The sequence below is a fragment of the Labrus bergylta genome, chromosome 11, assembly GCF_963930695.1.
Source record: "Labrus bergylta chromosome 11, fLabBer1.1, whole genome shotgun sequence".
Classification (NCBI taxonomy): domain Eukaryota; kingdom Metazoa; phylum Chordata; class Actinopteri; order Labriformes; family Labridae; genus Labrus; species Labrus bergylta.
The window spans coordinates 19,506,772-19,528,331 of NC_089205.1; the positions used below are offsets into that span (position 1 = coordinate 19,506,772).

Below are 21,560 nucleotides of genomic sequence, written 5' to 3' on the forward strand. Positions count from 1 at the left end.
TGACCATACAGACAGTCCCAATCTTTGGTGTCTCCCCTTAATGCTATTGTGCTTCGCTAGCTTCCACTCCGCTGCTCCTCCACCTGCGCCAGATTTTTCCTCTCTTCTAGAGAATATGCAGAGCCTTGTGTGTATCTCCCACTCTGCATTTGTGTGATGAGCACGTGAGTGATGGAACATTCAGTTGGCCTGGAGGTCATCTTGTCTGTGTTTGGGCCAAAAGAGGATACCTTGGATAAGTCTTAGACAATCTTGGTCTCATCCTTTCATAAAAACCTTGCACTTCTCCTGAAAGGGAATGGGTGCATGGGGGATTTTGTCGCCTGAGTCGAGCAATTTAATCATATTTTTAAACCCTTTGTTTTCCAGGCAGGAGTGTGTCCTTGTGTCTGCAGTGGAAAACATTCCAATAGATTTTGGTAATAGCTTTAGCCCTGTCGAATTCTGTGTGAATGGCCAGTAAGATGGTGTTGTTGAGCCATCTTAAACCCTCTACCCTCATCGCTGACACACCAGGGTGATGTACTACCAGTTTGTTGTCATGCTCCATGTACTGCCTTTGTCACATGGCTTTCTCTTGGCACTATACAGTACCAAAACACTGTCACAGTTTTGTCCATCACCCTACTTCCATTACCATTATATCTTACAGGAACACTAAGGTCAGCTTTGCCTCAAAAGCATCCCTGATAGATTGTGATGAACGTGCCGCTTCATGTGAACCAACAGTGACTTATTATGCACGATCAACCAATTTTGGCACTTTTGAATGAAACAGAACATGCACTGGTATTCTCTCTTTTCAACGCCACTGTGGATTGATATAAGGGGAATTATAACTCAAAATAGGCCGCGGTTGTTTCTCTGTATTTCATTCTATCATGGTTACATTTCTTAATAATCAACGGTTCACGACGTCCAAACCGTGGGAGGTGATTTGTACCAATCAGATCACAGATCAGCTACGTCCCTCTACATCACTGAGAGAACGCAATCCCTTGTTCACATTAGATGATCCAAGACTTTTTTTTTGGGGGGGGGGGGGGGGGGGGGGTGACAGTCCTGTTACATACTGTTAGCAATGTTTAGTCAATTTTCAGCGGCATCAAATAAACCATTTTTACAAAGACTGAGCAATCTGTCCGCGTACAACCACCAGAAGGGGCTGAAAACAGACCAAACTAGTGGAGCTTGAGATAAGGTTGTAATTTGTCAAATTTACACAATCCCTTCCAAAACTACAGTAATCAACGCACTCTTACACATGCTGTTTGTCATTTAGAAATGCAAACTTAATATCCGCTTCATTCTCCTCAGTGACTGAGACTCCCTTTGTCACTCTTTGATGAAGCTGAAAGCTGCCAAAGGGAAGCATGGCCCTAATAGTTGATTTTCATTTAGCACCCTGGAAATGCTTTTTTTGTGTCAATGCTCCACTCTGACCGACTGATTTCATGTTTAGTTAATCAGCGAAACATGATCAGAATTACCCTAAGCGCTGAGTTATTCTGTGGAAAGGGATATAGCTGGCTCACAAACATAAGCTTACACCAGAGCCAAGAGGTCCCCCATCTCATTACAAACCAGCTGTCACTGAGCACAATCATCTTAAAATATGACAATATATTAATAGTCCTGCCAAAACGAAAGGCATTTTTACAAGAGGGCTGGATGTTAACCTAACTGTGCATTGAGACTGCAGGGAGCAAAGTCACCTTTTCATCATCCTCAGGCCAGTTTGAGCTATCTGATGAACAGCAGTAATGCGTCACAGCACGGACCCACTAAATGATACAGATACAACATGATTTGCTGCTGTCAGTGGTTATAGAACTCTAGAAACTGTTCAGCATCTGTCCCAGATCATAAATAATGAAGAGTCCTAAATGGAGCTAAGTATTCAGCGATGTATAAGTAGCCAATTAGCTATATGGCCCTTCTCATTTGAAGCCAATGAGCTGCTCTGTTTCATCAATAGCAGTCTGCAGTTCTGCGCAGCAGCTTCTCGATTCACTAATTGTAAAGTTTCTGACAGGAAGGATTGGGGTTCTTTTCTTTGGGAAGCTTAGCGGCAGAAATGTGAGAAGAAATCCATCAGACAAATTAAGAGATCTGTTCGATCAGAAGAAAAGAAAGCGACTGAAGCTCCTCGCCGGTGAGCCGCAAACCGAATTCATTCATTTGTTTCATCCCATTTAGCAGCCACACCAAATCAAAGGAGAGCACATGTAATGTCACGCCACATTGGTTTCAATGCAGAAGCCTCCTGAAAAAAAAGCTGAATTTTTTAAGCCATATGTCCTTTCACATTGTTAAAGGACAAACATGCATACTTTCTCAGTCAGTTTAGAATTCAGAAAGTAATCTGGAGATGGATCCAAAGTCACATTTTTGTCTTCTCCACTGCTGCTCCAAAGCCAACCCGAGTTTGAACCAAACAAAACCTGACATAAAAGACACAAGCTGTAACAATCTTTGATTTCCACACTGGAGGAAAGCCAACATCTGGTAAGAAATGATGCTGCAGCAAAGTTGACAGGAACAAGAGTGGCCAAGTCAGAAGAGCCTAAAGGGCTTCTTTGAGTAGAGTCTGAATGATGCAGAATATGCGCGGATAAAGAGCCAAATTAATACGATTTAACGCGTCTTGTCAAGATTCATGGGTTTGTTTGTGATTATGTGGAGTAACAGCACCCAGCTGGAAAACTGCTCTGAGTTTTGGCTGCAAATGAAATGTTTGCAGTTCAGAGAGATGATTAAAAGACAAACAGGAAAACAAAAATCTCTTTATATCCGAATATTGTTCACTAAAAGCCATGCAAGATGTTCAAAAAGTAATGTTAATTTGTGGGCATTATTGAAGTGTGATTCTGCCCAATGTTGTCAGATTACCACTTCATGCATGCAAGAGCCATTAAAAAGCCCAAATTGGGTCCAGGCCATTATGTTCATCATGTTAAGTGACCCACATCCATAGTGTGGGATTTCCAGAAAGACATGTTTTTCTTTCAGGTAGCCTTTATGTTATTTTTAACCTCACAAGGGACAATAACTATCAAAAGAAAGAGGGGGGGGGGGGGGGGGAGAGGCAACATTTGACTTCCTTAAAATTCATTTCAAAGCATTCAACCATGCAACTGCATTATGCCCTCTTAAGACTAGGAGTACTCTGCTGTGTGCCTAAAAGGGGACCTCTGGTTTGAGTAAAAGAAAAAAAAAAAAAAGAAAAAAGAAAGAAACAGGCAGCAGCAGCCACAGCAATAAAAATTACATTTTTTTTTTATGATTTGTCGGTGTGCTTGTCCCTGCTTTGAATTCAAAATGTCAGTAGGGGAAAACAACAAGAGTGAGGGGCTCTTGCTCAAAGAGTGACACAATTGACAAGCTAATTGCAGCTGCATGATAGCCAATAAACTGAATCTGAGCGAAGCGTCTTAAGACTTTAGCTCAGAGGTAGAACCATCAAAGGTCACACAGCTTCAGCGCACACATTGCATTTCTGGAACTTCAATGCCTTTACGCATCACATTAGAACTCGCAATAGCTTCCCTGTGTGGAATAGCCCAAGTCAGATATCAGAGAAAATTTTCTCTTTATTTATTTATTTTTTTCTTGAATTTTTTTCAATTTGCTCAAATTTGCCGTTTGAATGTAGAAAAGGGGATTGAAGTGTTTCGGCACCGTCTTTGCCTTTCACGAGGAACCCCATTTCTCCAAATAAAGGTCGTTTGAAACGTTAAGTTATTACTTTTTTTCTAACGCTGACAAACTGCGATTGAACTCGTGTTTGATCCACTTACGGCAGCACGCGACTTAATGCCCTTCTCGTGCATTCATTGGCTTACCTTGAGAGATCCATATTAACATCAGCACGGCTCGAAGTCTCGTCTTTATCTCCATTGCGCAACATCCACCGGCAGACAGGTGCTTCTCTAAAGTTGTCACCAAACACTCTCTCCGCTCCTCGACTGCTTCTTAATACTCTTCAGGTAGCACTTAACAGACACGAGCGAGGTAACGTGTACGTAGAAAGCCCCCTCTCCTCTTCCCATCCCGCCTGCAAACAGCGGCTGACATCCCAGGGAGAACCACCGGCTCCGCGCGCCTTCACTTTACAAACTACTTCAAGCCGAAAAAGAAAGATAAACAAACAAACAAACAAACAAACAAACAAAATCAGCTTTTCTGACTGTGTTGAATCCAACCTGCTTCACTTGAGCCGCTGGAGTTGTGTGTGGCTGCTCCTCCTGCAGCTCACACAGCAGGAGTACAGTGAACCATGGGAGCATATTCACCTGCCTGAGCTGCTCAGTGACGCCCCCTGGCAACAAAGCCCCAACTGCAACTCATCAATAAACACTTCTGACTCCTGGCAGGCGGATTGGGCCCATCAGTCAACATAATGTCTTTATTGGTCTCTTTCAAATATCATAGCATATTGCATTTTGTGTGTGACATTTTATGACACTTGCACTCAGATTATTTCTTTCTGTGATATTTGGAAATAATTCAGGCTGACCTACAATCTATTCATCAAAACTATTGTAAACACACACCATGTTAAATAGTCAATGGTTACATTTTTTTTGTTCAACAAACACTAAATGCCTGAATGAAATGCAGCCGAATGGACAAAAACATGTTGACAAGTTTGATTGATTATTTCTTACCCTACAGAGCTAAAGTTCACCAATGCTGAGATGTATTTCAATATAACCTCGTTTTTGCATGCTATGTCCTATTTGCTCTTTGGTGAAGTAGCTGTGTGTGCAACACCTATAGGCCTCAGCTATCTTGTGCTGTACACAGAGACTACCGTTGGCTCTATTTGTATACTGCCACCTCTGTGTATGTGCTCTACTTCTATGTTATTACTGAAACTAAATAAAATTGTGTAAGAGAGATAGTATTATATTATGAAAAAAAAATTGCATACAATTATCCAATAAGTTACGTCGAAGTGTTTCCTCCCTGAACAAACTGTTTATAGAGTTACCGTTAGGTCTAAAAGGCTAAAAAGATTAGCTTGAAGTATCTTTGTTCCATCTCTGCCGAGGATCCCCTGGTTTCACTCTTTATAAAAGCTCATGCATTGGGAACACATTATTTGGTTGAAACCACAGACTGTACATATGGGTTGAAACTAACTGTTGTATGATGATGACTGTGTCATGTTTAGTCTTATATAACAGTAATCTGGTTGGCCATGAGGCATTTCATGAGCGCTTCATATAGATATAGTGTACCAACAGCACTGAGACTTTTCACAACATGCATCACTTCACTTAAGGGGTTCTTACATTTGTGAATTAACATTACAGCAGACGGCCGTTGACTAATCAAATAAAAATGTCACAAGAGCAACTGTCAACAGACTCACAGAAAAGTAGTGAAAGTGCAGGAAAATGTTTGTGTTGCTAGGTAACATTTCAGCTTCAGTCAAGTTATTGTGCAGACAGAGAAAAATAAATGATTACAAAATAATATTAATAATATTATATTGCAGACTATTTCTGTTATTTACCTCGTGTACTGCATGTAGAAGTGTTGTGTACAGGCGATGTCACACTTGAGGTCGTCATATTGAACTGAATATTAACACAGCTGTGATTATGTTTTGCACTGGGCCTACGGCCTAGCCGTTATGTCCAAATCACAGCTGTGCTGATGGTTATTTAAGTAAATTTTTAAACTTATTATTAACCAACTAAACTAACACAGCTGTGCTGATGGTTATTTAAGTACATTTTTAAACTTATTATTAACCAAATAAACTAACACAGCTGTGCTGATGGTTATTTGGTACATTTTTAAGGTTATTGTTTACCAAATAAAGTAACAACAACGGGGGAACTTTTTCCTGCTTAGGAGAACATGCAATGAATTGGGTGTACTAAAATTCCTGCCTTTAGTCTCTGTTGATTGTGACTTCAGTTAAGGAATATACGACTTCTATTTTGTCTGTGAACATTGAAATAATAAAGTTAACTCAGGACAACACTCAAATACACTTAGTACTGAATGAATGTAACATCAACTCAATCCTCATGCATTACCAGAAATATTACAAGATTTATTCAGGGGAGACTCCAGCATCACAGGTAACAGTCTCACAGGACCGCACTGTGCAGCCACTTATACAAGGGAACAAGAGCTTCTGTGGAATTTTACATTGTAATGTTAGTCTGGCTCACAATAAATGGGTCGCCAGGTAAAATATTAATGCAGGTGGGTCGATGTGCGGTATTTTTAATGGATCATAATGGATTTATTACATCATATTAAGATCAAGGTGTTTTCTTAAAGCAGTTCCTGCGCTTCTGCGTGCATTGAAGTTCACATTTAAACACGCATGAAACCCTCATTCAGACACATTAAAACAGACATGCAGGTGTTGTTATTTTAAAATACCTGCTTCAATGGAGGTACTGTCTGGCAGGCAGTTATACTTCTGACTTATTGATGTTGCCATAATGGAACCTGCTGTCTACTGTCTACTGTCTTCCTCTATTGATTTTATTTTCTTTGTATTTTTTTCTCTTTTCCATCTCTCACTATAATAAGTATTTTAACCTCTAAAGAGATTACTTGTACCTTAAATGTGCAAAAATAGACCTACATGCAGGGTCCAACTGTGGACAAAGGTAATGGTTCATGGATCACCCATGAAATGACTGTCATTATTATCTAGGGAATAAAAGTATTAGAAACATTATTCCTACATTACATAAACACATCTTTTTTTTTCTAAAACTGTTTCAGAGAGGTGTCAACTTGACTATGGTTATTTTGGAGGCTGGGCAGAGCTGATGTTTCTTGTGTTAATCTTAAAATGAACACTGGATGCAAAACATGTTAATGGCACCAAAACTATAGTAATTTTCCGGGAAAATAGGGGATGTGTATACATATGTAGCAGAAAACAAATAATCCTATCAGGTACTTTCTATATGAATGCTTAATATAGTGGCCTAAAGAAAGTTCAGTGAGTAAACTTTAACAATGAAAACACATGATAGTTTTGAGTTATTTGTAGAGAGTTTTGAAGTCTGTTTCTTGAAAAACTCCTTAAAGCTATTTTTACTTTATTAATATATATTTTACCGGCAGTACGGTAAGCACAAAAATAAATTGGCACAAGGCGTGATAAACTTTTCAACACCACATTAGAAATAGTGTTTTCATGCAAATGTGTGTACAAGGACGGTAAAATCACAACCAAGAAGTGTTATCCCAGTCCTGTGCTGGTCTGGCTGTAGGCCCCCTGTCTGAACCCTGCTGCCTTTAATTTCACATCATCTTATTTCTTATATATTTGTGCAGGGGAGTGCGTGTAAACGTAGGAGACTTCTACATTAGAAATAAGATCGTCACCGCTGTGTGTGAATAATTGATTCCTTAAGTGTGAAAGAAGCACTGTTATGAACCTGCACAGCTTGCATGTTCAGGCGTCTGCAGCCCTGTTCCTTTTCAATGAGCTGCATTTTCAGCTCGTCAGGTACATTTCAAAAATTAATTCAGCAACAAAAAAAAAGAAAAATGCTGCAGACTGCTCCACCAACACCTGTGCTTAAATGATCACAATGAAGTATCCAAAGCGAATCGTTGTTGGACAAATGTGCCTGTGTTGGATTTCTTCAGTATCTCTCTGATTTGTGACACTTCCAGCCGCTATCTTTAGGTAAAACACTCCCCGCTGAACTTTTGAATGCGTCTATTGTTGAAGTTGGCTGAGATGCTGTTAGCTCAGCCTTGACAGTCTGCTTCTGGATATCCTGGACTCTTTGTGTTCTTCTGCTGTATAATAACAGTGAAAATTATGAATAACTTGTTTTCCTACAAAGTGCAGAGTTCAGATTTGTTGGTTCTTTTGTGCCATCTAGTGGTAAACACCTGTAGCACAGTATGGAATCTCTGCGCCTTTATTCATCATCTCCACTTCTTGTTTTTTTTTTCCCTTAGCAGTGAGAATGTGCTGCAGGTAACACACTGTGAACAGGTCAGCAGTCCCTCTCAGCGCTAATACAGATTGACAGACAATCATTCACGCTCATGCTTGTACCTGTTGGCAGCTTTAGTCTTTACTCCTAACCTGGACAGAGGAGGGAAACACCCAGAGGAAACAACGTGAGAGCACAGTGAGAACATGCGATGTCCTCTTATGAAAGGCCACGGTGAGAATCAAACATGTGTCTCTGTGATAGACCGGATTTGACCACTGGGGCAGCAAACTTCCAGAAGATGCTTTCTGTAAAATGAATTATGTTGTTCATCGTCTTGGTAACAAACCACAATGCAAATTTTAATAAGTACCATGAAAATGATTACAGGCGAATGATTTGGGTGAAGATAGAATTACTGATATTATTATATTAGATGTTTTTTAAAGTCTACATTCTAATTTTTACTAATATACTGCATATTTGAATCAACTTTTTCTGACTTGACTTAATTTTGTTGACATTAGTTTCAAAAGGGAATACTTATTATGTAAGTGTATGTGTTAGTAATATATTCATTACTTATAATTTCTATGTTTAATCGGGCTGTTGAAGTTTTTCAGTTGTTTGTAAAAGCGTAACACTGCTGTACATCTACATTATTTTCATTCACGAGCTCATTCAAAACCAACATTATGAGTACATCTCTCATATGTCTGACCTCTCTCTGTCACCCATCCATCCTTGAGCCAATTTATTCCTAACCAAGTAGAAAGCCAACTGTTCCACATTGTTAATTTGTTCAAAATCATGCAGAAGTAACCAAATATTTATAACCTTACTCAGAAAAAGATGATCTTTTCTCAAACTAAAGCCTAGAGCATTTTTTCAACCTACACTTCATTGCAGAACGATGGTGCTGAGGATTGAATTGCTGATACTCTATATATCACATGTGATGGTCTCATTTCAGACTGTTATCACAAGCTGACTGGATCCCTTATCGTCATTCATGAAAGGTTATTTATAGAACCATAAGCTCTGTTTGTGCTTCTGATTCACATTCGAGAAGCACCATTTTCACAAATACTGTTTGTGAGTAAGATGCGACAGAATTTCCAGGAGTTTTAATTTTTTTTCTTAAAGCAGGGATTATGTTAAAACTTAGAATCAACTTTATACCCAAGTCCTCTGCTTAAGTATCGCGTTCTTCGGACATTGTCCATTTTGATAATGAAAAGAATCACTTTGATTCTGTAGTCGTGCTAGCTACTCCTTTGATGCTTTATTTTGGAAAAGTGGTGTTTTTGCTGAATGCTGAATTCAATTTGCAAACAAGAAACACAGGGTAAAGTTAATGATGTGTTTCATGTTTATTATCTTAGGAAGTAGACACGTTAGAAATCTAACATTTGTTGCATAGCACTTGTCACAATGTACAGCTGTGGCTGAAGAGCAGTAAATGCCTTTGATATTGCAGGGAAGATAGATTGAAATGAACAGAGTCACCGTAGTTGTTTCATCTCATGTACAGTAGAGGCTGAACATGAATGTTTATACAAACATTTCAAGACAAAATCAACAAATGGTAATTGACAAATTTCAATCCAGACAAAATTGTGCTGCTCAAATATTTAACGAAAGCAGGATGATTTTTTTTTGTCACGACACAAATACAGTATCTAGCCTACATGATTTCCATTTGATACAGTATAACAGTGCAGCTACAGTCACTGTAGGTTTAATACTGACTTCTTAACTATGAGTACAGTTAGCTTCAAGTACACTGCATGAAGAATCAGGTTAAGAGGATTTTCAGTTTGTGGTACTGATTTGTAGTTAGCAATGTGTCTTTTGAGCTGATTCAGTTGGAATAATAATGAGTTAAAAAGTCTAGTTAATCATTGTATTGTCGAACATTGTGCTACAGCATGACAGCAGAACATGGTAACACAGAGGTTGACATTTGGTTGACATTCAAATCCACCTACACTGGATCTCAGCACTGTTGGACTGTGATTATTTCAGTGACCTCCGCAGCGAATCATGTTAAATGGTAAAATAAAAAATGCTAAATTTATCCAGCTGGACAAAACTTTGATGCTTACTCACATAAAAATCTCACAGACAGAAAAGTAACAGTGAAGCTACCAGCCATTAGAAGACTTTAACTAAAATGATTTGCATTTTGAAAAGGCCAAATAAATAAAGGCATAAACAGCTTAAAAAATAAAATTGTGTCATAAAATAATATTAAACTTGAACCTGCATAGCCTATCTTTTTTATTGAATTATTTTAAATGATTCCTCTCTCTGCTACAAAGCTTTTCTCTTCTCACCAAAAACGTGCTGGAAATGTTGATGCTTGTAGTTGACAGTATGGCTTGAAGAATCCTCTCTGTGAAATTGGAGCCATTACTTTGCTGTGGACATCGACTGCTTCCTTCCAACATTTCCATTAAAAATTTAGAAGTCACACTGACACGCTCATATTGTGCAGCTGGGGAGAACGCTGCAGAGCGCCGTGACAGTCAGGCCGCTGAATAATCTCTGAGGCTGTTTGTGTGTGAGGCTGGATGTCTGCCACGTTTTTGGTGATATGAGCCCTCCGTGTAATGGACCTTCTGTCATTTATCACTCTCTGCCGCCAATACAGGGATCAGATTTGTGCTAACTTAAGGAAAAACAAAGATGACCTTGTCTGAGCTAGAGTCTTAAGATCTTTTTTTTCTGCTCAAGCTCAAATGTTGTTGTGATGCGTTTCAAGATTCAATCTGACAAATTAGTGTCATCCAGCTGCTTCCCAATCGATCAATTACGAAAAAGTCAATGAATTTAAAAAATAATGGAAATGGGGCTATATTTCAGCTTAATACAACATATCAAATACACTGGCAAGCATGAGACGACTGCTAACTTTTCATTCAGCCCTTTTTCAGCTAAAAACATTATTTGACAATGTAACACAATTCAATCGGAAAGGCAAACACTCCCAGCTAACAGTACCTTAACCTAAACAGCATGGTTAGCAAGGCAGTCAGCTAACTAGGCCACGCTAACAAGTGAGCTCACTAAGCAAGATGATATAAAAGCATGAAATCAAAGATATCATTGCAGTTAGCCAATGCTGAGTTAGCAAGTCAGCCTAGCCAACTACATAAGCTTTTCTGACAGGAAAGCCAAAATTACCTTCCTGATAGGAAAAGTGTTAATTTCTCATCCAACAATTGGCTGTCAGCCTGCTGACTAGGGTAGGCTAAATTGACAAATAAGCTCTATAGCTTATTGGTGAGACAGGCAAGAATTCCTAGAAGACTTTAAGCTAGGAACTTAAGCTACTGACTTGGATGCTGTTGAGAATGAGTTATCAAATTTGATATACCTTGAACTATGGCTAGATTTTCAACGTCAAATGTTTACTGAGCTATCTGTATTTGATTCAAAAAAGATTCACAATGTGGAACACAGAAGTATAGACTAACTTTTTTTATTTACCACACTGAGGGTAAAATCAGAGGAAAATGGCACCAAATAAAGTGATTGTGGAGCACAGAGACCAATTTGTCCTTCTGCCGTGATATGGCTCGACAAGATCATATTCACAGGCTGAAAACAGTGGTGATACTGTTTAAATCCTAATTGCCAATTTGCATCATGCTAGCATTGCATCTGTTTTATGACAGCTGCTGTGGCTCTTCACAAAAGAGAGCCAGAACCATAACAAAACCCTTTTCTGGGGATTTTATTTTCCCACATCTGAACCCAGGTCGTTCAGTGAGAAAAAAATGTTTTCTCCTACAGGATTAGGATTTACAGACAACAAAACGAGCATGAAAAGACGTGCAAAAATACAACAAACCACAGCTGAACCTCGCCAGCTGTCATTGTATATCTTAGATAAGACTGTGGCTCCATGTTTTTTTAATAACAGCAGCCTAGAGAGGAGGCTCTGACTCGCCATCTCATGATGAGTTTCATTCAAAAGAAGGTGACATCATGCTGAGACAGATGATGAACAAAATCTGCATTAAAAAATGACATTTCCTGTTTGTGTTGATATAATCCTTGATAATATGATACAATGATGACAACACATGTGTCCCCAGTAACAGAACCACAGAGCAGAGTGGAGCTTCAGCTGAGTTCTCCCATGAAGTGCGTTTTAAAATATGTTTTTCTAAAGATTATCATAACTGATAGATACAAAACAAATTGGGAATTTTGAGCAAATGATTACCTTATTACCAATTGCTGAAAATATTATCCTTGGTTTATTATCTTCTCCATTGAAGGACCAGTCCGTACGTTTTATGGGGATTTATTTTGCAGGAATTGAGTGTGTAGTTTTCCTGAATAGGTTTTATCAGTGTACATTCTTCAAGAATAGTTTTATTTAATATACCTGATAATGAGTTCTTTATACCCACAGATGGAGAAGGTCATCTTGGATGGAGACTGCCATGTCGTACCAACATGTTTTTACAGTAGCCAAAAATGGACAAACAATCACGGTCCCTTGTGCAAGCCTTTCATGTTTTAGCCAGTTTCAGGTCCACAGTACGCTCTCTTGTATTCTCTCAAATACTCAAACTCTGACATTCATGTTTTCATGGCAGCATGGTTACTATCAAGCTCAATGTCTTAAACATTATTGTTCACATATACACAAGTTAGCTTTTGTCCAAGGTTGGCCCTGGTTGATTTGATTGATCTTGTACTGTCTGACCCACTTTCAGGTTTGGAATGCTGCAACATTGACTGATGTGAATACATCAAGGAGGACTTGTGGAAAATTGTGAAGGTTATAGTTTAATTTCACTGAATGAATAATGATGATTGATGTTGCTGCCCTGCTTTTGGCCTTATGGTAAGTGAAGTATTGCTCCAAATGGTTTTGTCCATGTTGTTGCTGAGGTTGTGTTTCAGAGAGGCTTTATCTTTTTTACAGCTAGATGTTTTTATGGGTGAATTTGACATTTGACATCTGGTGTGAGCACCACTGTGTCCAATCTACTATAGCTAAAACTCAATTTAAAAAACCCCAATTTGTGCTGGCACTTCTGCTGACTCTTGTGGCTCTGATATCTCTCAGGAAATATGTGCAGTTATGAGTTCAGACCAGCAGAGGACTCCCCAGAGCCTTCACTGGAATCTGCTGCTGCTCTGACAGCCACTTACAATATGAAATCATGCTATTTCCTATCTCCTTGACTCCCTCTTTTCAATACTTTTATTGAAAGGACTTTGGAATAAGGTCCTAGCAAATGTCCACACAGGGTTGTTCACAGTACTTGGAGTGCTGTACTTCCCTAATGAATACAGAATACATTTGTAAAAGTATACAAGGACAGGGGTTATCCCTGTGTAAACATCTTTAAAAAATGACCTCTGAATGTAGAAGAATATAGCAGATGCAAAAGATGTCAAATATGTTCCACACAGAAAGTTAGAGGAAATGAAAGACTTGAGACTGTGTGACGTAATGTTGCAGGAAAGATAAATGAGCTCTCAAGCACAAGTGGCAATTACACAAGAGATCTATTTGTACCAAGCAATCAGTGGCTGAAGATCTGGAAACTGAGAAGTCTTTTCCCCTTCATTTCTGCAGAAACCAGAATCATTGCTGTTTGAGGAGCAAATCACATCTAATCTCACTGTCTCTGACACCCCCCCCCCCCCCCCCCCCACACACACACACACACACGCACACACACACACACTTTCAATGAAACAACACCAACAAAATTACAGTTTCTTATTGTAAGATATTTTTCTCTAAACAACACAGAACACCTTCCAAGTTCAGATTCATGAACAACAAACAAAGCTGGCTGATACGACATGTTTTATCATTATATCAATTACAAAGGCATGAATAGTAGCGTGAAGCTGAGAGCAGCCTGATGTGCAAGAACAGGCAATTACTAATTAATGAAGTTGTGAATATGCATGCAAATACATGAGTAAATTATGATTGAGCGTGTATGATGTCATTGCTTTTGCACACTGCATCAGGGAAAAGCAAGCATTCAAGTGAGGCTCAGCATTACTAACTAAACTATGGAAGCTCATTTCTACCAAAAAAAGAGGTAAATAATGTGATACAGATAGGATAATGAAGAAAGTGCCCTGTCATGGTCACTTTGTTTAACCAGAATACAATTGCAGAGGTAAATAGTCCCATTTGGACAAAATAATCCAGAATACATTTTCACATATGAAGTAAAAAAAAAAAAACGTGTTAAAGAGGACATATTATACCCCTTTTCTACCTTTACAAACAGTCTCCTGTGGTCTAAATGAAACATCTGTGCTGTGCTTCGGTCAAAATATAACATGAATCAAGCACCAGAGGAGGTTTGTGACCCTGTATAAACCAGCTTTCTCTGAACGCTCAGTTTTGGTGTGTGTGTCTCTTTAAATGCAATGAGCCCGCTCTGAGTTTTCCCGGTATACATCACTTCTCTGTAGCAAGAAAAAAAAAATGGCAGACCTGCGCAAAAGTTTTGTTCTAGGCTGGAGGTGGAGTCCATGGGTGGAGATATCAGGAGAGGGGAGGGTATTTTTTTTTTTACCAGAATCCAACTTGTGACATCACAAGTTGAGCAAATTTGAAACTGAGAACTTTTCTGGGTGTTGTAAGACTTATGTAGACCACAAACAAAGGACTGGATGGATTTATTTCACATTTTGTGGGTCCATAGACACTCAGGTTACCCGAATATGTGTTCAAAAACACTGTAAAACTGGATTTTTTTGGTTTTTAAAAACTTTAATGCAAAATGAAGGGGTTAAAAGTAAAAAGTTACACACTAGGTCAATATTGTGTGATCAAATGTAAAGATTACCAGTAGATACAACAGTGAGATAAACCCAACTAGCATGTCAACATTCAAATTTGATCAACATTTAAATATGTATTACATCAACTTTTAACAGAAAAACTCAAATAAGGCAAATAATTGAAAAGCTCAGAAGTCACTGTGTTCATATACTCCTTCAAAATTGGGAGATAAACATAAACATACGTGGGTTCAAGTTATGGAATCTGAAGCACATATTCAAAACAAAAACTGAAAATGATTTTTTTTTTTAATTGTGGAAATTTTGAGATGTGATTATGAAAATGTGAGTCAAAATATGGGATTAGAGCTCAACATTTTGCTTAATGAGTCAGAATTATGAGATTAAAACGTGAACATAATAAAAGTCAAAATTAAGAAAAGACTTCCTCAGTCAAACCCTTTGACAAAATTAATACGGTATGGTATGGTATATGTTTTATGTCATCATTTATCATCAAAGTTATCATTTGCAATTTTAATTTAATCATGACTGCCTTCATCAACTTTTTCTGCTGTCTGACCTTGGCTTCCACACTAAATCTAGTGCAGAGTAAACTACAAATATGTGTCTTTTCAGAGTGAAGGGAAAGTAGATTCAGTAGTTAAAGAAAACATTTGAAATGAAAGCAACGCTTCTATTTTGCTTTCATACAGGAGTATCTGTCAGGACCACTCAAATTTACTTTTAGAATTTAAAAAAAGGAGGAAAGGTGTTTAGAGGAGCTGTATCATTTATCACACAGTGTGCTGTTCTGTGAGCAGCCTCTACAGGCTCATTATATCTGTTCATCAGAAGCAGCAGGAGTCAGGGCTCCTCCAGGGCTCCTCCAGTCCCACAAACAACTCTTAGACTATGTGACAGAGGAGTAGCAGCTGTACTGCCATGTACTGCTCCCTCTGCTGGAGAGGGCCCCAAATCATAAAAAAAATTATATATAGCTGAGCCTTTCAGCTGAATATTGCACTGACAGTAGCGGCTGCTTACCTTGGCACTTTGGTGCATTGGATGTAAATGACTTGCTGCTGTTGGCCCTGCACTGCTGTGACACCCGGCCTATAAATAAACTCTGGAGTCCTCCCGGCTATCTGAAGGTCCTTTGCACTAGCCCACACACACACATGCATCCACACATGCACCAAAGGGAAACAAAAGCCCCGTCTCCGTGACTAATGAAATCTGCTGACAAGGAATCTTAGCAGGTCAGCAGCCAAGACCCTTGACCACCTAAAGAGCGATAACAAGGCCTAATTAGTGATAAATGCATGCCCCGAGAGGAGCTACAATCACTGCTTTTGGAGATGTTTTTGAGTTTTTTTTGCATAGTAATTGTTATGGCTGCACTATGAGAGTGAAGCAATATGGAGTTGCCCATAATGAGATGGAGCCAGACGGTGATCAGAGGCACATAAGGTCAGAGCCAGGGGGCAAGAGGCCGACAGCTGAATTTCACATTCTTCACCGCAGTCAGACAGACTGCCACATCCCACCATCTGTACCCCGCTGTACTGTCAACCCACACACACACACACACACACACAAATTTAAACATACACCTACAGGGAGTAGAAAAAAGCCCCCAAGTGTCTTCTTCAAAAAAAGACACAAAATCAAGAAAGGGGCAATATAAAAGTTCAACACTGTAGTGGGTGCATTAACTATCACAATGACAAATGTAGGGATTGAACCACTGAGAATAATTCTTATTATTTAGTGTTTATTACTATTTATTTATCTACAGTATGTTCAGCTATATATATTTTATGCTTTAGAGCTGATTGTTGCTAAACTTAATCTTGTTGCATGACAATAAAGTATCTATTGATTTAACTTTCTAACTATTTCAGCCAGATTGTTGGTTCATCTCTGAAATGCTCCATAAATACATTAAAACCTGAAGAATAGTTTTAAGAATTATGTTGGGGTTTTGTTTCCAGGAGACTCTGGGAAAACACACAAGAAAGAGTGTGGCAAATTACTTCCTTTAAAGCCACTATTTAGTTTTTATGTGAATGAAACAATCCATAACTTGTTGATGATGTGTTTGTGGTGTCACTGGATTGTCAACTGTTTTCCTCTGTTTCCATTATAGGCTAAATTTAACTAATTGTCTCCTGTCCTCAAACTCATCTGAAAGTGACAGATGTTTTATCTTCTTGTCCAACTCTCCCTAAGGGACAATCCCTTTTCTTTTCAACAAGGGACCTGAAGGGTGTACATTCTAGTCACAATTAACAATAATAATGAACCCAGCAAAAGATCAGAAGTCAGATGACATTTTTTATGGAGCAAGAATGCCATGTAGCCAGGAGGTCTGGGTGGAAGAATTAGTCAAGACACACATCTTTAACTTCGGAACATGAAATTAAGTTCTTGTTTTTGTCAACATCGACAACTGACTGATTCTAAAAACGAATGATTGATGTCAAAGTTAGAAAGTTCTGACAGAAACAAAATGCTAATTTAAATGAAAGATAGTTGAAACCGCATAGAAGAGCTTCAGTTTCCATTTTTTTTCCATAATGTAACATTTAAAAGAAGACTTAAGCCATCTGAAAAGAAAAAAAGGGCTTTTGTTAAAGCCATAAAGAAACCTGTGTATGCTGATTAGCGGTGCCACATGCAGTGACATCTGAATATCTCCTGCTGACTTCTCTGAGCTTTTTTAGTCGAAAATAAGACCACCGCTCTCAAGCGACAACCACTCTCCTGTTGAGATGCCTCTATTTTATACCCGTTTAGCCTTTGAGGCCCTTAATAAGTAACACACTTCCACCGAGGTCGAGATTGAAGCCATTGTGGGCCCCTCTTTGTGTCACACCTCGCAGCAGACATCTGGACTCCTCTTCTGTTGCCCAATTTCCAATCCTATTTAGGAGGGACAAAGGGGAACAGGCGTCTCACCGTCCAAAAGTCACTCTCTATCATGTCGTCCTCTCTCACAGCCTGACACAGAGACAATGAGGACAAGAAGCAATGGCACCGAGGAACGAGTCTGCTCTGTGCTGTGGGGGTGCAGGGTGGAGGTGGGGTGGGGTTGGGGAAACAGAGATCATACCCCCAAGGGAGCTGTGTGTGTCCACAAGTCCCCAAGAGGAAGACCAGACCAAAAGCGGGGCCAGATTGTGGAGGAGTGGGTGTGAAACAACAGCTGCTAAATAAATCAGAGAGGAGCAGGACTGCAACAATGACCCTTAGCATACACAATCAGTGCTCTCCACTATCTTTTTTATCAGCATCAGAAGTGACCATGATAGCAACCGTTGCCTTGAAATGTCGATATTGTTCTGCAGTGGGATTAGCAGCATACAATCACCAATCGTGAGAGAAGTGTATAATAACAGTACATGATAGCATTTCCAAAAATGTAACATATATTGTCTCCTTGCATTAGAGTCAACAGAAAGATTAAACGCCAGAAAATCCATCTACTTGGCAAGCATCTGTATTAATCAGCCTTTTTGTTCTGAGATTTTCTTCATTTTAATAAATTTACTCACTGAACAATGCAATCAAGCCACAGACCACAGACCACATGGAAATAAGAGATTATATTTTTGTACTCTTGGAGCGTTAGAAGGAAGGAATACAATATTTGAGGATGCTATATGAGCTGCTTGGAAAGATTTAAAGGCTCATTAGACATTATGTATCATTAAATGATGAACCACAAAAGCAACAATTTCATGTCAAAGCAGGAAGATAAAGTCTGTAACATAACAAATGCATGCAAGTGAAGACTACTAGCAAATGCTGAAAAGAGTAATAATATGATATGATAAGGCTCACACGTGATATTAGAAATGAGAAATAAGAGTCAGGGGTTTAAATAGTTTACAAATAAAGAAGAAAGACACAAAACCATAAACACTGTGAAAGGAAAATTCAAAAAAAGAAAAGACGTTTTTTGTTAAATAAAAGTGGCAACGTCCGGTGTTACGAAATGAATCCAAATGTGGAAGTGCAAAAACCTGCAGTTCCTCAAGGGTCCACTTGAGGCTGGCTCCAAAAGATCTGTACATCACATTAACACTCATTCTCAAATGCTCACTTTCACATCAGACATAAACATGTTTACAGACTGGTCTGAATATCTCATTCCTTTATTGGCACAGACTGTACTGGGTGAATTTTTCAACAACTCATCCATTTTAATTTTATGAAGGCTTAGAGTTATTTATAGTGAGGAATGCGGCTGATCTGACTGGTGAGTGGACACGTTGTAGCCGTTTGTCCAGGCACTTATGCACGCCTCAGCTCAAGCTCTGTGCTTGTTACGTGGTTGAACAAAAGTTAATTCAGTTAGGATTTCTAATATGGCAACCGCTAATGCTTCAAAAGTCTGCTTCAGAAAACGCTGGGTGACAGCACAGAGACTACGTCCATGTTAATACACAGTCTATGGCTAAAAAACAAAAACATTTATCATAAAAATGTTTAAGTATATCTCCAGGAACTTAAGAATAAAGGACAAAACAGAATTTATTTTTGGCTTAGTGGATGTTCTTTGCCGTTTGCCGGAAAGATAGGTTTCTAAATCTCCTGGGTGTATTATCCCAAAGATAAATATATTTAGCAATCTTTACTTAAACCTGAAGAACCTGAAGATTCCAAAATGTAACCTCACACCCAAATATCGTTCTTTTTTATTGGGACCCCTTTAAAACAACATGAACGTTCAACCCCTCATCACCACCAGAGTCCAACTCTATCACCAACTAAAACCCTAACATTATTCTAAAAAAAGACTGTTTGAATAAAACTGGAGTTTACCTCAAACTAAGTATTGGAATGACTTGAGTATCCCAAGTTCAAATATTTATATTAATAAAACATAACACTTAAATGTACAGCATACAAAAGATTACATTAACTCAAAGCCTAACTACAATATTTACCCTAAATAAGAGATATAGTACACATTTTTTTTCCTTTATTATTTATATATTATGCCATGCAGTCATGTAAGGATTTTTTTTTTTTTCATCCTTTAAGATCCTTTGCTCAAGAGATTAAACACATGAACACATGCATACACAGGGGGGAGGCAGATGTAGTGCCTGTCTCTTTAAAACAGACTCCTGAAGGTTGGCGAGGATTTGGTGCGGATAGCAGTGAGTGCGGAGCTCTGCGCGACATGTGCACAACCTCATCTCCGCTCAAACTGACGCTGCAACCTGCAACTGCCCGAGCCACAGACAGAGAGAGGAATTATTTTATTCATGACCGGGCTAAATTTAGTTAAACCTATTTCTTTTTTTGTAATCAGTAGCAGCGGTATATCTTAGAAAGAAGTCCCTCCGTTTGAGTGAGTGTTTGTGTGTGTGTGTGTGTGAGCATGCGGGGATGAAGAAGTGCTGCTGCTGCTGCTGAGTTTTGTTATTAGGTTTCTCCGGGGCGGTGCTGCTGCTGCTGCTCCTAAAGATCATCCTGCTGCTGTCATGGGTCCATGGGAGTGACATCAAAGTTGTTTTTTTTTTGGGGATGATTTTGCTCGCTTGAAATATTCCAGCTGAGGCTCCAACTCTAATCCACGTCAGATTTTCATGTTTTTAGTCAAATCTGCGCGTTTTAATGATCGGGAGAGGTCTGGTTTTAATTGATCATTTGAGCGCAAAGTCAAGGGGCTCCAGGAGAGAGAGGAGATGAACTTTGGAAATTTACTACTTGTCACGGTCTCATTCATCACCATCGCATCAGGTAACAAAAAAAAATTGTATAATGAAAGCAGAAATGTGTTTCAAAATTGTTTCTCTTTCCTCTTTAACACACTACTGTTTTACGCATTGACTTGTCTTCTCGTGGTTTAAGATTGATTTCAAATGTTTCCCGGTCAGCTCTGTTTACTGAATGTGTCCTCCCCTGAAATGAAATGTATGACGAAATATCACACACACATATATTGATCTGAAATGTATGCTATCACTGGGGAATGCACATTTGGTCTGTCTTTCCCCCTGAGTCCCGGGGTGGTCACGCAGGGGGCCATTACGCAGCTGGAGAGGTCAGAAGAGGCTCCACACTGTAGCCAAAGTGAAACCATTTAACTCTCACTTTTAGCACATGAACTCTCAGTGACAGTGGCATAGTCCCACAACCCTCTCCCCATTCCTCCAAAAGGGTTGGTGATGCACACATACAGTATTATTAAAAAATGCATTTTTAAGCTCATTTTGATTACTGTTCAGGAAGGGATTATGTTTTTTTTAATTTTAACCATTGCTCTTATAACAGCTTTATATTCTGACCTTTAATCCCAAACCAAATTAAAACAGGGCTTTGGGAAAAAAAACAATTTGTTTGACTACAGTTATGTTATTCATTTTATTGTCACATTAAATTATATGGCTTTTAACACAGATAAAAGACAGAATACTCTGTATCAAATGTGTTTTTCTGTTTTAGTCTTTTAATCAAATTAATCTGGAGTTAGCTGAGTGGATTTAACAGGAAATGAAACCATTAAAAATCACTGTTCCAACAGTCTACAATCAGGAGTACTACCACATATTTTCTGTCACTGATACTTGAAATGTATCAACCTATAAGTATCATGTTAGTTGATAAGCATGTGCACCAGTAGCTAAAGTACATGTTTGGCCACGTGGGGGCAGAGGAAACCAGCTTTATTTATTTATATTTATTTGTTGATGCTCGTGACTTGTTAGCATAGTTGCCTTTCTCAAAATAGGTGATAATAATAATAATAATACATTTATTTATATAGCGCCTTCAATACTGTACATAGCTCATAAAAAAAAAAAATGTGTTTTTTCA

General features: G+C 38.8%; 2 protein-coding genes across 3 annotated transcripts in view; one reads left to right on the forward strand and one right to left on the reverse strand.

Moving 5' to 3' along the window:
- esamb (endothelial cell adhesion molecule b) overlaps nt 1-4,261 on the reverse strand; it is a 46,171-nt gene extending 41,910 nt beyond the window's left edge. Inside the window, exon 1 of the mRNA XM_065960062.1 lies at nt 3,846-4,261. Coding sequence (XP_065816134.1) covers nt 3,846-3,900 — 55 coding nt within the window. The 5' untranslated portion in view covers nt 3,901-4,261. The remainder of the gene's footprint in view (nt 1-3,845) is intronic.
- Nucleotides 4,262-19,882: 15,621 nt separating this feature from the next.
- zgc:77784 (roundabout homolog 2) overlaps nt 19,883-21,560 on the forward strand; it is a 55,266-nt gene continuing 53,588 nt past the window's right edge. For both annotated transcript variants that reach the window (XM_020654633.2, XM_020654643.2), the window contains exon 1: nt 19,883-20,483. In XM_020654633.2, the coding sequence (XP_020510289.2) occupies nt 20,429-20,483 (55 nt within the window). In that variant the 5' untranslated portion in view covers nt 19,883-20,428. The remainder of the gene's footprint in view (nt 20,484-21,560) is intronic.